This window comes from Hypanus sabinus, chromosome 7 (assembly GCF_030144855.1).
Source record: "Hypanus sabinus isolate sHypSab1 chromosome 7, sHypSab1.hap1, whole genome shotgun sequence".
NCBI classification, from domain to species: domain Eukaryota; kingdom Metazoa; phylum Chordata; class Chondrichthyes; order Myliobatiformes; family Dasyatidae; genus Hypanus; species Hypanus sabinus.
The window spans coordinates 115,473,550-115,486,365 of record NC_082712.1 but is presented as its reverse complement, the minus strand read 5'-3'; the positions used below and the strand labels follow the sequence as shown (position 1 = coordinate 115,486,365).

The 12,816-nt window shown below is 47.1% G+C and overlaps 1 protein-coding gene across 4 annotated transcripts in view; it reads left to right on the top strand.

The window, feature by feature from the left end:
• pamr1b (peptidase domain containing associated with muscle regeneration 1b) overlaps nt 1–12,816 on the top strand; it is a 177,009-nt gene that overhangs the window by 20,026 nt on the left and 144,167 nt on the right. For all 4 annotated transcript variants that reach the window (XM_059975429.1, XM_059975430.1, XM_059975431.1 and 1 more), the window contains exons 2-3: nt 3,931–4,107; nt 5,271–5,396. In XM_059975429.1, coding sequence (XP_059831412.1) covers nt 3,931–4,107; nt 5,271–5,396 — 303 coding nt within the window. The remainder of the gene's footprint in view (nt 1–3,930; nt 4,108–5,270; nt 5,397–12,816) is intronic.

The window sequence follows — 12,816 nt, the reverse complement described above, 5'->3', positions numbered from 1 at the left end:
AAAGATGAAAGTTGACAGCGCCGTGGTCTAACTGTGAAAAGACACGTTGATAAAGTTCTATCTTCATGGGTTTGCTTGTTCATTGTGGACAGTGTTGGAAGTGGGATGACAGAGAAGCTGGTAGGATAATCATGTCAACAGCAGTGAATGCAGTGCTCACATTCTCAGTGTATGCAGTCCAGACTTTCTGATGTCCTTCAGTTGATATACTTGCCCTGTCATAGAATAGAACAGCACAGTACAGCTTTTTCAGTACACAATGTTGTGTCAGCCTTTTGACCGAGATCACTTCAATGCTTCCTTCATACATAGCCCTCTACTTTTCTTTCAACCGTGTGCCTGTCTAAGAGTCTCTTAAATGTCCCTGATGTATCTGCCTCTATCACCACCTCTGGCAGTGTATGCAAGCACTTGCCACTCTCTGTGTAAAAAAGATAGCTAACCTCTGACATCACCACTCTATTTTCTTCCAAACACCTTTAAAGTGCTCCTTCTCATAATAGCCATTGCTGGCCTAGGAAAAAGGGACTGGCTGTCCACTCTCTCTACACCTCATCATCTTGTCCACCTCTATCAAGTCACCTCTCACCCTCCTTTGCTCCAAAGAGAAAAGCTCTTGCTCTCTCCACCTTTCGTTATAAGGCATGCTCTCTAATCCAGGCAGCATCCGGGTAAATATTCTCTGCACCCTCTCTAAAGCTTCCACATCCTTCCTATAATGAAGCAACCAGAAATGAACACAATAGTCCAAGAGTAGACCAAACAGAGCCTCAAAGGCCTGCGACAATACCTTGAACTCTGATTAATGAAGGCCAACATGCCATCTGCCTTCTTAACCACCCTATCAGCTTGCATGGCAACTTCAAGGGAACTACAGATGTGGATCCCAAGACCCCTCTGTTCCTCCATACTGCTAAGAATTCGGTCATTAACCTTGTACTCCATCTTCAAATTCAACCCATGAAAGTGTATCACTTCTTATTTTACCGGTCTGAGCCAACAGAACAGGCCCCATGCTGATCAGAGTCGACCTTGGGACTTGTATCCTAGTTGTCTTTGCAAGCTGGCTCCTCCACTCCACGCACCCATGAATTCAAAGGAATGTCAGAGACCGATAGAGTTTGTCACCAGCGGAGTCTCAGGAGTTGCCAGTCAACGTTGAACTCAATGTAGGACTGCCTTAGGGACTCCAGCTCCAGATTTTTCCCTCAGGGTTCACTCCCAAAGTCTTCCCCATGAGAGGGTATAGCTGCAAGGCAGTGGAGGTTTGAGATCTGAGTTTTCCTTCTCCTCGATGAGCTGCTGACTACAGCTGATAGGCTCCATCTGTCTGAAGCAACAGGTTTTAAGGCACCAGTAACCCACCTTTTCCCCTGTTAGTAGAAACTGTTTCTTCACATGTGGATTTTGTTGTCAGAGGCTACTTGAGATGGATGCCATTGGGAGCATTTACTAGGTAGTGGGAGCTACCTCCCCCAGCTATGACAACCTTAAGAAGCCTTTTCATTGTACCAATAAATGTCACCCTTACAGGTTTAGCCTTCTTTAAGATTGAGTTGCCGTGTATATCGCTCCATGTCTCACCGCATAGATTGCTGCTGAGTGATGTCTGCCTCTTTTGGCATAATCGCTCTCCAGGAACAGGCAAATTCGGTTTCATCCCCAGAGCCTACTCTACCAACCTCAGAAATAGCAGTTAATCTACTCTCCCAAAGAAAATCACATGTCAGCACTGCAGGTTTTAGATGACCAATAAAATCCACTATTATGTCTTTATGTCTGTCCCTGTGTGAAAAAGAGTGTTTCCAAATGAAATAATGTGGTCGCTTTTCAGGTTGGACCTGCTGCCTCTGAATGTCACACTAGAATATCTCCTTTTTTTAAACAAGCTACAAAAGTTTATTTACACGGCAAATACACAAAGTACAAACATGAAGTATTTACAAACCAGTGAATAATAAATTCAAATTAAAATATGATTACTACCAGTCAATTCCCTGGGGGGGGGCCCACTGTTCCCGGAATTACTGTTTTTACAAAACTATAAGAGTTTATTTACATCACAAATATACAAGGTACAGACGGTCAGTATTTACAAGACAGTGAGTACATTCAGATTAACGGCCATTAGATAACTAATACCCTAGGGGGCCCACCGCTCCCGGAGGTCCCCCAGTGTGCCCTTTGCAATTGCATGCTCCCTCTCCGAGGACAGTCGGGTACAGACGTATCTTCGGAAAAGGATCAGACAGCCGGCCAGGACAGGTGTTTCCGCTTCCCGCCACCTTAGACCCGTGAATGCCCATCTTGGCCAGGCCCAGGACCAAGCCCAACAGGAGCCCCTCCTCACAACCCGCCCCCTCTGAACTGGGTGCCCGTAAGTGATTAGCTCGGGACCGAAATGCAACCAGAACCACAGCAGCAGTCCCTTCAGAAACCCAGAGGGGCTGCAACCTCTCACGTTCCGTGTAAGCTTGGCACACGGACTGCTCCCGCCCACAGACTGGACAGTGAACCTGCTCAAAAACCAGCTGTACGGGACTGTCTGATGCAACTCCTTCCACCCCAGGTCCCCAGTGTACAAGGGAAGCACCCCTGCGGGAAGGGACTTCCACCGGGGACCTCCTCCGCTGCCAGCCGGTAACCCGGACCGCCAAAGGCGAGGCAGGCCGGCAGACAAAGGCAAGGAAGCGAAAGGTGTGCAGGAATAGCCCGTACACGAAACGCACTAGGAAGGGCCCGGTGGGCATCCGCATGAGACAGCTCGTGTTGTGCGGGACCATCTCCCGCGGGGTATCTGGAGGTCTGGGTCTGACGTGCACCTCCAGCCCAGCAGGTGGTCGTGCAGCTGGAACCCCTCGACATCCACTGTGACAGGATGGGGACCAGTCCCCCTCGCCGCTAGAGCACCCTGAATGGACGAGGCTAGACCTCACACCCTCAACAGCTCTCGGTAAAACCGAGGCCGTTCCCTCAAAGCGGTGCAGCAGACGCTTTCTCCTGGCAGCCCCGCGCCCTCCTGCCGGCGGAGAAAGTGTGTGGCTAGCGCATCCCATCTCGGAGGGTGGTCACTGTACAGGTGCCTCAGCAGGGTCCTGAGGTGGAGAGCCGCCAGCTGGGATGCAGGGCCGCGCGGGGACCCAACGGCCAGTTGCCTCAGAAGTCCACCAGCCTCTTCTGGGTCTTGGAGACGAAAGAACCAGGTGGCACTAACATAATCAGCTGGTACAGATCAGCTGATTTATAACTAATGCCTTCCCCGGTATCAGATTGCCCAAAGGAGGCCTGACCAGCGTACCAGCCAGGCAGAGATCTCCATCCAAAATCCAGCCAGGCCATCTCCATCGAGCTCAGGTAGACCTCCCCAAGCAGCGGAGGTGTGTGGTGCTTCACGCAAAAGGTCTCAACCCCTCCGGTAGGGAGTCCACCTGCCACTGACCCACCCAGAGGCCCACACACCTTTCCTAGTTGACCCGGCCGAGGAGACCTGCTGGCTGTCTCGCATCGTCTGCAAGTCGACAGGGTCGGTGACCACGAGCAGGGTGTCATCATGGTAAACCGAAAGGATGGCTTCCATGTCCGTTAACCTGCGGAGAAGGCACAGGAATGGCTCCACGCAGACAGTAAACTGCCCCCACATGGGGCACCTCTGATGCATCTCCTCCCAAGGCGCAAGAGCATTGTCAAAGGACCAATTAACCTTAACAAGGCACTCCACAGCAATGTACAACAGTCGGATGCGGGCCATATAACGGGGCCCAACATATTGTTGTTCCTTTTCGCGCCTTGTGGCGCATCGGGTGCCATTTTTTTTGCCTGACACGCCCTCCCGGTCCAGAAGGTTCCAATCTGTAGCAAGCTCTCATTCACTATAATATAAAGGGCCACTTAATGCGACATGTATTAACAGTCACTGTCTTTCACTTCCAGGATATACTCTCATTAACGAGGACTGCCCGGGGGCAGAGTGGAATATCATGTGTCGGGAATGCTGTGAGACAGATCAGATTGAGTGCACCTGTCCTGGAAAACAGGATGTTGTGGGCTACTCTGTCCCATGTTGCCGTAACGAGGAAAATGAATGTGACTCTTGTCTGATTCACCCAGGTAAGGCTGAGTGCATTGAGAATGATTGTCTATCATTCGATCTTTTGTAACACACACCCCTGCAAAATAATAAACCAGTGGTGAAAGATTTGTAGATCATTTAGAAATTGTAATTGTATCTACCTCAACCAATTCCTCTGGCAGCTCATTCTGCATACATAACAACGTTTGTGTTAAAAAAAAGTTATATCTCAAGTTTCTATTCAATCTTTCCCTGCTCACCTTAAACCTATGCCCTCTAGATCTTGATTCCCCAACCCTGGGAAAATGACAGGGTGCATTCACCCTCTCCAAGTCCCTCATGTGAGATAGGATTGTGCTTTATGATGCTTTTCTGACACTCCATGCTGCACTCACAGATATTACGCGGTCAGTTGTAGATCGTGGAAAGAGGTTTGCATCCGAAATGGTCAGCGTAGTGACAAACCAATCAGCCCAAGTAGCTCTGCTGCTCCTTATCCATCATGAGCTCCACAAACTCTTACCCTCAGCGCCCTTTTTGAAAACAATCCTCACTGTGAAGATAAATTTCCTTCACTTCTCCCCCTCTCCTCCTCCCCAACCCATCCCCCTCCCCTCTCTCTCTTACCCCATTACCCTTCCTCTCACCCTTTCCCCTCCCCTCCCCTTCCCTTCCCCCATTCCCAATCTAGCTCATTCTGCCCTTATTGTCTGTCTGCACTGCACTTTGTAGCTGTAACACTTAATTCTGCATTCTGTTATTGATTTCCCTTGTACAACCTCAATGGACAGATGTGATGAGATGACCTGTATAGATGGCATGCAAAACAGAGTTTTCACTGTACCTCAACACACGTGACAATAGCAAATATCAATTGATTTATCATTTTCCCTTTCATCTATATGTATGTGCACTTTGTTCCAGGCAGTATGATCATGCTATTTTCGGCACTTCATAAACACTGCCACCTAATCATCAAATGGCCTATGTTCTAACAAACACTGACCACTTCTTTGGGTCTTTGCATTTATATTTTTCTATATCAGGAAGCATCTGCACCTTAACTTATTTACTGGCATAACCCCTCGACATTTCTCATGCAGTACAACTCCAGACTTTATTCGCTTCAGATCCCTGACTCAACCTTCAGATGAGATGATGTCCCTGAGCAGATTTTGAATGTCGTTTGTTTTTGTTGCAGGGTGTATCATCTTTGACAACTGCAAGAAGTGTAACAATGGCTCCTGGGGAACGCTGGATGATTTCTACATCAAAGGGGTTTACTGCTCTGAGTGCCACACTGGCTGGTCAGGAGGAGACTGTCTCAGTGAGTGATGTTGAGGACACCTTGCATTCATCTCACATCTGGCTACCATTCTGAAGGAAAAGGGTTGTGTCCATAACTAGCTGAAAGGGTGCTGTTTGAACTCAGGATGCTAATGAGACATTGCATTTGGAGCTTCCACAGGGCCACAGCACAAGTTCCATCACTGAGGCTGACAATCACATAAATGTACAGTGAGGGTCAAGTAAAGAATAGCGAATGCTGGGAATATTCAGAAGGTCAGGCAGCATCCATGGAGGGAGAAACAAGAGTTGGAGAGCAAGAATCTGCTTTCTGACTGTCAGTTAGAGCGGGAAAGGACAGAGACATAATAGGTTTGTTGGATCGTTATTATTTTTCTGATCCTTAATGGGTGGTCAAGAATGGTGAGGAGTCTTAATTCTTTACAGAAAGCTTAAACAAGGATACAGACATTTGAAACTAAGTGAAGAGCTGAGAACCAAAGCAGAGACTCAAAAGATCCAATAAAAAGAAAAAAATGGAGCCTCTAAAAAATCCATCACCTTTATGATCCAGATAACAGAAATCCCTTAGATATGAACAAACCAATCAATGGTTGCGCAATCACAGCACATGGGTGGTGTGCTAACACTTAGCCAATGAAAAATGAGAAAGGTGATGAACTATTATGTAACTGCGATACTGCTTTCTGCCAGTAAGTGGGGACGAGCCAGGACATACTATGGAAAACTATGTGAGTATGTTAAAGTACAAATCATGATTGAACTACGAATTTAGTCTTACATGAATTCATCCAATATCTTATAAAAAGTATTAACACAATAGATTCCAACAGGACAGGCTGTAAATAAATTAGAAGTCAGGAAAAGAGGAAGTAGGAATAATGAGGGAGATCAGTGATCGAGAGGAAGGAGAATGTATTAAATAATGATGGTGCAGGACAAAAATGGCTGGTAATGTACAGAAGCATGAAGTTACTGGGAAGCCCACGTGACTGGTGTCTCAAGAGACCAGTCTACATCCCTGGTTATTGGTTCCTGTGGGCTGTATATATAAATCCCATGCAACCTCAGTATAAATGCCTGAGCCTCCAACACTTCCATGGGCTTTCAGATCTTAAGGTCTCGATGCCCATTTCTAGGATTGAGTATGTGTATAAATCTCAACAGATCGGTCTCGCTTTTGGGATTTCGGTGCCCCGTCCTCCTCGATGCCAGCATTTATTTGTCCCTGTCTGACTATGTGATGTCTCTGACTGATTCAGTGAACTTCCCAATCATGATGCTCTCAGCCCAAGTTTAAAATCGGAGTGTGTCATTCCTGCATTCTGGAATGAGAGGAAACTAATTTTATTGAAGAACATATCATTTTCTAGGTGTGGATTATATCTTGGGTAATCAGACATTTAGGAACTGGAATGTCTGGTTGTATCTACTTCTCATGCCTGCTGCTTAAAGTATTGACCTGCTTCTCACTTAGGAACCGATATTGTTTCAGTGTTGCTTTCAGATTCTGCCCCTCAAGTTAGCCTGTTACTCTCTCTCAAACCCCACCCAGCCTGATCAGTCCATTCCAGATTCTTCCTGTCCGATCAGTCCATTCCGGATTCTTCCTGTCTGATCAGTCCATTCCAGATTCTTCCTGTCCGATCAGTCCATTCCAGATTCTTCGTGCCTGATCAGTCCGTTCCAGATTCTTCCTGTCTGATCAGTCCGTTCCAGATTCTTCCTGTCCGATCAGTCCATTCCAGATTCTTCGTGCCTGATCAGTCCGTTCCAGATTCTTCCTGTCTGATCAGTCCATTCCAGATTCTTCCTGTCTGATCAGTCCATTCCAGATTCTTCATGCCTGATCAGTCTGTTCCAGATTCTTCCTGTCTGATCAGTCCATTCCAGATTCTTCCTGTCCGATCAGTCCGTTCCAGATTCTTCCTGTCCGATCAGTCCGTTCCAGATTCTTCGTGCCTGATCAGTCCGTTCCAGATTCTTCCTGTCTGATCAGTCCGTTCCAGATTCTTCCTGTCTGATCAGTCCATTCCAGATTCTTCCTGTCCGATCAGTCCGTTCCAGATGCTTCCTGTCCGATCAGTCCATTCCAGATTATTCCTGTCCGATCAGTCTGTTCCAGATTCTTCCTGTGTGATCAATCCGTTCCAGATTCTTCCTGTCCGATCAGTCCATTCCAGATTCTTCCTGTCCGATCAGTCCGTTCCAGATTCTTCGTGCCTGATCAGTCCGTTCCAGATTCTTCGTGCCTGATCAGTCCGTTCCAGATTCTTTGTGTCTGATCAGTCCGTTCCAGATTCTTCGTGCCTGATCAGTCCATTCCAGATTCTTCCTGTCCGATCAGTCCGTTCCAGATTCTTCCTGCCTGATCAGTCCTTTCCAGATTCTTCCTGTCCGATCAGTCCGTTCCAGATTCTTCCTGTCTGATCAGTCCATTCCAGATTCTTCCTGTCCGATCAGTCCATTCCAGATTCCTCGTGCCCGATCAGTCCATTCCAGATTCTTCCTGTCCGATCAGTCCGTTCCAGATTCTTCCTGTCCGATCAGTCCGTTCCAGATCCTTCCTGTCCGATCAGTCCGTTCCAGATTCTTCCTGTCTGATCAGTCCGTTCCAGATGCTTCCTGTCCGATCAGTCCGTTCCAGATTCTTCCTGTCCGATCAGTCCGTTCCAGATTCTTCCTGTCTGATCAATCCGTTCCAGATTCTTCCTGTCCGATCAGTCCGTTCCAGATTCTTCCTGTCCGATCAGTCCGTTCCAGATTCTTCCTGTCTGATCAATCCGTTCCAGATTCTTCCTGTCTGATCAGTCCGTTCCAGATTCTTCCTGTCTGATCAGTCCGTTCCAGATTCTTCGTGCCTGATCAGTCCGTTCCAGATTCTTTGTGTCTGATCAGTCCATTCCAGATTCTTCCTGTCTGATCAATCCATTCCAGATTCTTCCTGTCTGATCAGTCCATTCCAGATTCTTCCTGTCTGATCAGTCCATTCCAGATTCTTCCTGTCTGATCAATCCGTTCCAGATTCTTCCTGTCCGAACAGTCCGTTCCAGATTCTTCCTGTCTGATCAGTCCATTCCAGATTCTTCCTGTCTGATGTCCATTCCAGATTCTTCCTGTCTGATCAATCCGTTCCAGATTCTTCCTGTCTGATCAGTCCGTTCCAGATACTTCCTGTCCGATCAGTCCATTCCAGATTCTTCCTGTCTGATCAGTCCATTCCAGATTCTTCCTGTCTGATCAGTCCATTCCAAATTCCTCGAGCCCGATCAGTCCATTCCAGATTCTTCCTGTCTGATCAGTCCGTTCCAGATTCTTCCTGTCTGATCAGTCCATTCCAGATTCTTCCTGTCTGATCAGTCCATTCCAGATTCTTCGTGTCTGATCAGTCCGTTCCAGATACTTCCTGTCTGATCAGTCCATTCCAGATTCTTCCTATCTGATCAGTCCGTTCCAGATACTTCCTGTCTGATCAGTCCATTCCAGATTCTTCCTGTCCGATCAGTCCATTCCAGATTCTTCCTGTCCGATCAGTCCGTTCCAGATTCTTCGTGTCCGATCAGTCCATTCCAGATTCTTCGTGTCTGATCAGTCCATTCCAGATTCTTCCTCTCTGATCAGTCCATTCCAGATTCTTCCTGTCCGATCAGTCCATTCCAGATTCTTTGTGTCTGATCAGTCCATTCCAGATTCTTCCTGTCCGATCAATCTATTCCAGATTCTTCCTGTCTGATCAGTCCATTCCAGATTCCTCGTGTCCGATCAGTCCATTCCAGATTCCTCGTGCCTGATCAGTCCATTCCAGATTCTTCATGCCTGATCAGTCCATTCCAGATTCTTCCTGTCTGATCAGTCCGTTCCAGATTCATCCTGTCTGATCAGATCATTCCAGATTCTTTGTGTCTGATCAGTCCATTCCAGATTCTTCCTGTCTGATCAGTCCATTCCAGATTCTTCCTGTCTGATCAATCCGTTCCAGATTCTTCCTGTCTGATCAGTCCGTTCCAGATTCTTCCTGTCTGATCAGTCCATTCCAGATTCCTCGTGCCTGATCAGTCCATTCCAGATTCTTCCTGTCCGATCAGTCCATTCCAGATTCTTCCTGTCCGATCAGTCCATTCCAGATTCTTCCTGTCCGATCAGTCCGTTCCAGATTCTTCCTGTCTGATCAGTCCATTCCAGATGCTTCCTGTCTGATCAGTCCATTCCAGATTCTTCGTGTCTGATCAGTCCATTCCAGATTCTTCCTGTCCGATCAGTCCGTTCCAGATTCTTCCTGTCCGATCAGTCCGTTCCAGATTCTTTGTGTCTGATCAGTCCTTTCCAGATGCTTCCTGTCTGATCAGTCCATTCCAGATTCTTCGTGTCTGATCAGTCCATTCCAGATTCTTCCTGTCTGATCAGTCCGTTCCAGATTCTTCCTGTCTGATCAGTCCATTCCAGATGCTTCCTGTCTGATCAGTCCATTCCAGATACTTCCTGTCTGATCAGTCCATTCCAGATGCTTCCTGTCTGATCAGTCCATTCCAGATTCTTCGTGTCTGATCAGTCCATTCCAGATTCTTCCTGTCTGATCAGTCCGTTCCAGATTCTTCCTGTCTGATCAGTCCATTCCAGATTCTTCATGCCTGATCAGTCCTTTCCAGATTCTTCCTGTCCGATCAGTCCGTTCCAGATTCTTCCTGTCTGATCAGTCCATTCCAGATTCTTCCTGTCCGATCAGTCCGTTCCAGATGCTTCCTGTCCGATCAGTCCATTCCAGTTTATTCCTGTCCGATCAGTCTGTTCCAGATTCTTCCTGTGTGATCAATCCGTTCCAGATTCTTCCTGTCCGATCAGTCCATTCCAGATTCTTCCTGTCCGATCAGTCCGTTCCAGATTCTTCGTGCCTGATCAGTCCGTTCCAGATTCTTCGCGCCTGATCAGTCCGTTCCAGATTCTTTGTGTCTGATCAGTCCGTTCCAGATTCTTCGTGCCTGATCAGTCCATTCCAGATTCTTCCTATCTGATCAGTCCGTTCCAGATACTTCCTGTCTGATCAGTCCATTCCAGATTCTTCCTGTCCGATCAGTCCATTCCAGATTCTTCCTGTCCGATCAGTCCGTTCCAGATTCTTCCTGTCCGATCAGTCCATTCCAGATTCCTCGTGCCCGATCAGTCCGTTCCAGATTCTTCCTGTCCGATCAGTCCGTTCCAGATTCTTCCTGTCTGATCAATCCGTTCCAGATTCTTCCTGTCTGATCAGTCCGTTCCAGATTCTTCCTGTCTGATCAGTCCGTTCCAGATTCTTCGTGCCTGATCAGTCCGTTCCAGATTCTTTGTGTCTGATCAGTCCATTCCAGATTCTTCCTGTCTGATCAGTCCATTCCAGATTCTTCCTGTCTGATCAATCCGTTCCAGATTCTTCCTGTCTGATCAGTCCGTTCCAGATTCTTCCTGTCCGATCAGTCCATTCCAGATTCTTCCTGTCTGATCAGTCCATTCCAGATTCTTCCTGTCTGATCAGTCCATTCCAAATTCCTCGTGCCCGATCAGTCCATTCCAGATTCTTCCTGTCTGATCAGTCCGTTCCAGATTCTTCCTGTCTGATCAGTCCATTCCAGATTCTTCCTGTCTGATCAGTCTATTCCAGATTCTTCGTGTCTGATCAGTCCGTTCCAGATACTTCCTGTCTGATCAGTCCATTCCAGATTCTTCCTATCTGATCAGTCCGTTCCAGATATTTCCTGTCTGATCAGTCCATTCCAGATTCTTCCTGTCCGATCAGTCCATTCCAGATTCTTCCTGTCCGATCAGTCCGTTCCAGATTCTTCGTGTCCGATCAGTCCATTCCAGATTCTTCGTGTCTGATCAGTCCATTCCAGATTCTTCCTCTCTGATCAGTCCATTCCAGATTCTTCCTGTCCGATCAGTCCATTCCAGATTCTTTGTGTCTGATCAGTCCATTCCAGATTCTTCCTGTCCGATCAATCCATTCCAGATTCTTCCTGTCTGATCAGTCCATTCCAGATTCCTCGTGTCCGATCAGTCCATTCCAGATTCCTCGTGCCTGATCAGTCCATTCCAGATTCTTCATGCCTGATCAGTCCATTCCAGATTCTTCCTGTCCGATCAGTCCATTCCAGATTCTTCCTGTCCGATCAGTCCGTTCCAGATTCTTCCTGTCTGATCAGTCCATTCCAGATGCTTCCTGTCTGATCAGTCCATTCCAGATTCTTCGTGTCTGATCAGTCCATTCCAGATTCTTCCTGTCCGATCAGTCCGTTCCAGATTCTTCCTGTCCGATCAGTCCGTTCCAGATTCTTTGTGTCTGATCAGTCCATTCCAGATTCCTCGTGCCTGATCAGTCCATTCCAGATTCTTCCTGTCCGATCAGTCCATTCCAGATTCTTCCTGTCCGATCAGTCCGTTCCAGATTCTTCCTGTCTGATCAGTCCATTCCAGATTCTTCGTGTCTGATCAGTCCATTCCAGATTCTTCCTGTCCGATCAGTCCATTCCAGATACTTCCTGTTTGATCAGTCCATTCCAGATGCTTCCTGTCTGATCAGTCCATTCCAGATTCTTCGTGTCTGATCAGTCCATTCCAGATTCTTCCTGTCTGATCAGTCCGTTCCAGATTCTTCCTGTCTGATCAGTCCATTCCAGATTCTTCATGCCTGATCAGTCCTTTCCAGATTCTTCCTGTCCGATCAGTCCGTTCCAGATTCTTCCTGTCTGATCAGTCCGTTCCAGATTCTTCCTGTCTGATCAGTCCATTCCAGATTCTTTGTGCCTGATCAGTCCATTCCAGATTCTTTGTGCCTGGTCAGTCTGTTCCAGATACTTCCTGTCTGATCAGTCCGTTCCAGATTCTTCCTGTCTGATCAGTCCATTCCAGATTCTTCCTGTCTGATCAGTCCATTCCAGATTCTTCGTGTCTGATCAGTCCATTCCAGATTCTTTGTGCCTGATCAGTCCATTCCAGATTATTCCTGTCTGACAAGTGTTTATGTGAAAATGCACAGATGCACCCATGCCAAATTATGCATTGAATCTTCTCCCTCTTATTTATTTCATTGTTTGTTAAACTTTCTATTTTGCTAACATAGAATCATAGAAGTCTACAGTACCTTACAGGCCCTTCGGCCCACAATGTTGTGCCAACCATGTAACCTACTCTAGAAACTACCTGGGATTTCCCTACCACAAAACCCTCTATTTTTCTAAGCTCCATGTACCTATCTAACAGTCTGTTTAAAAGCCCTGTTGTATCTGCCTCTATCACCGTCGCTGGCAGTGAATTCCACTCACCCCCTACTCTGTGTGAAAAAACTTACCTCTGACATCCCCCTTGTACCTACTTCCAAGCACCTTAAAACTATGCCCCCTCACGTTAGCCATTTCAGCCCTGGGAAAAAGCCTCTGGCTATCTACACGATCCATGCCTCTCATCATCTT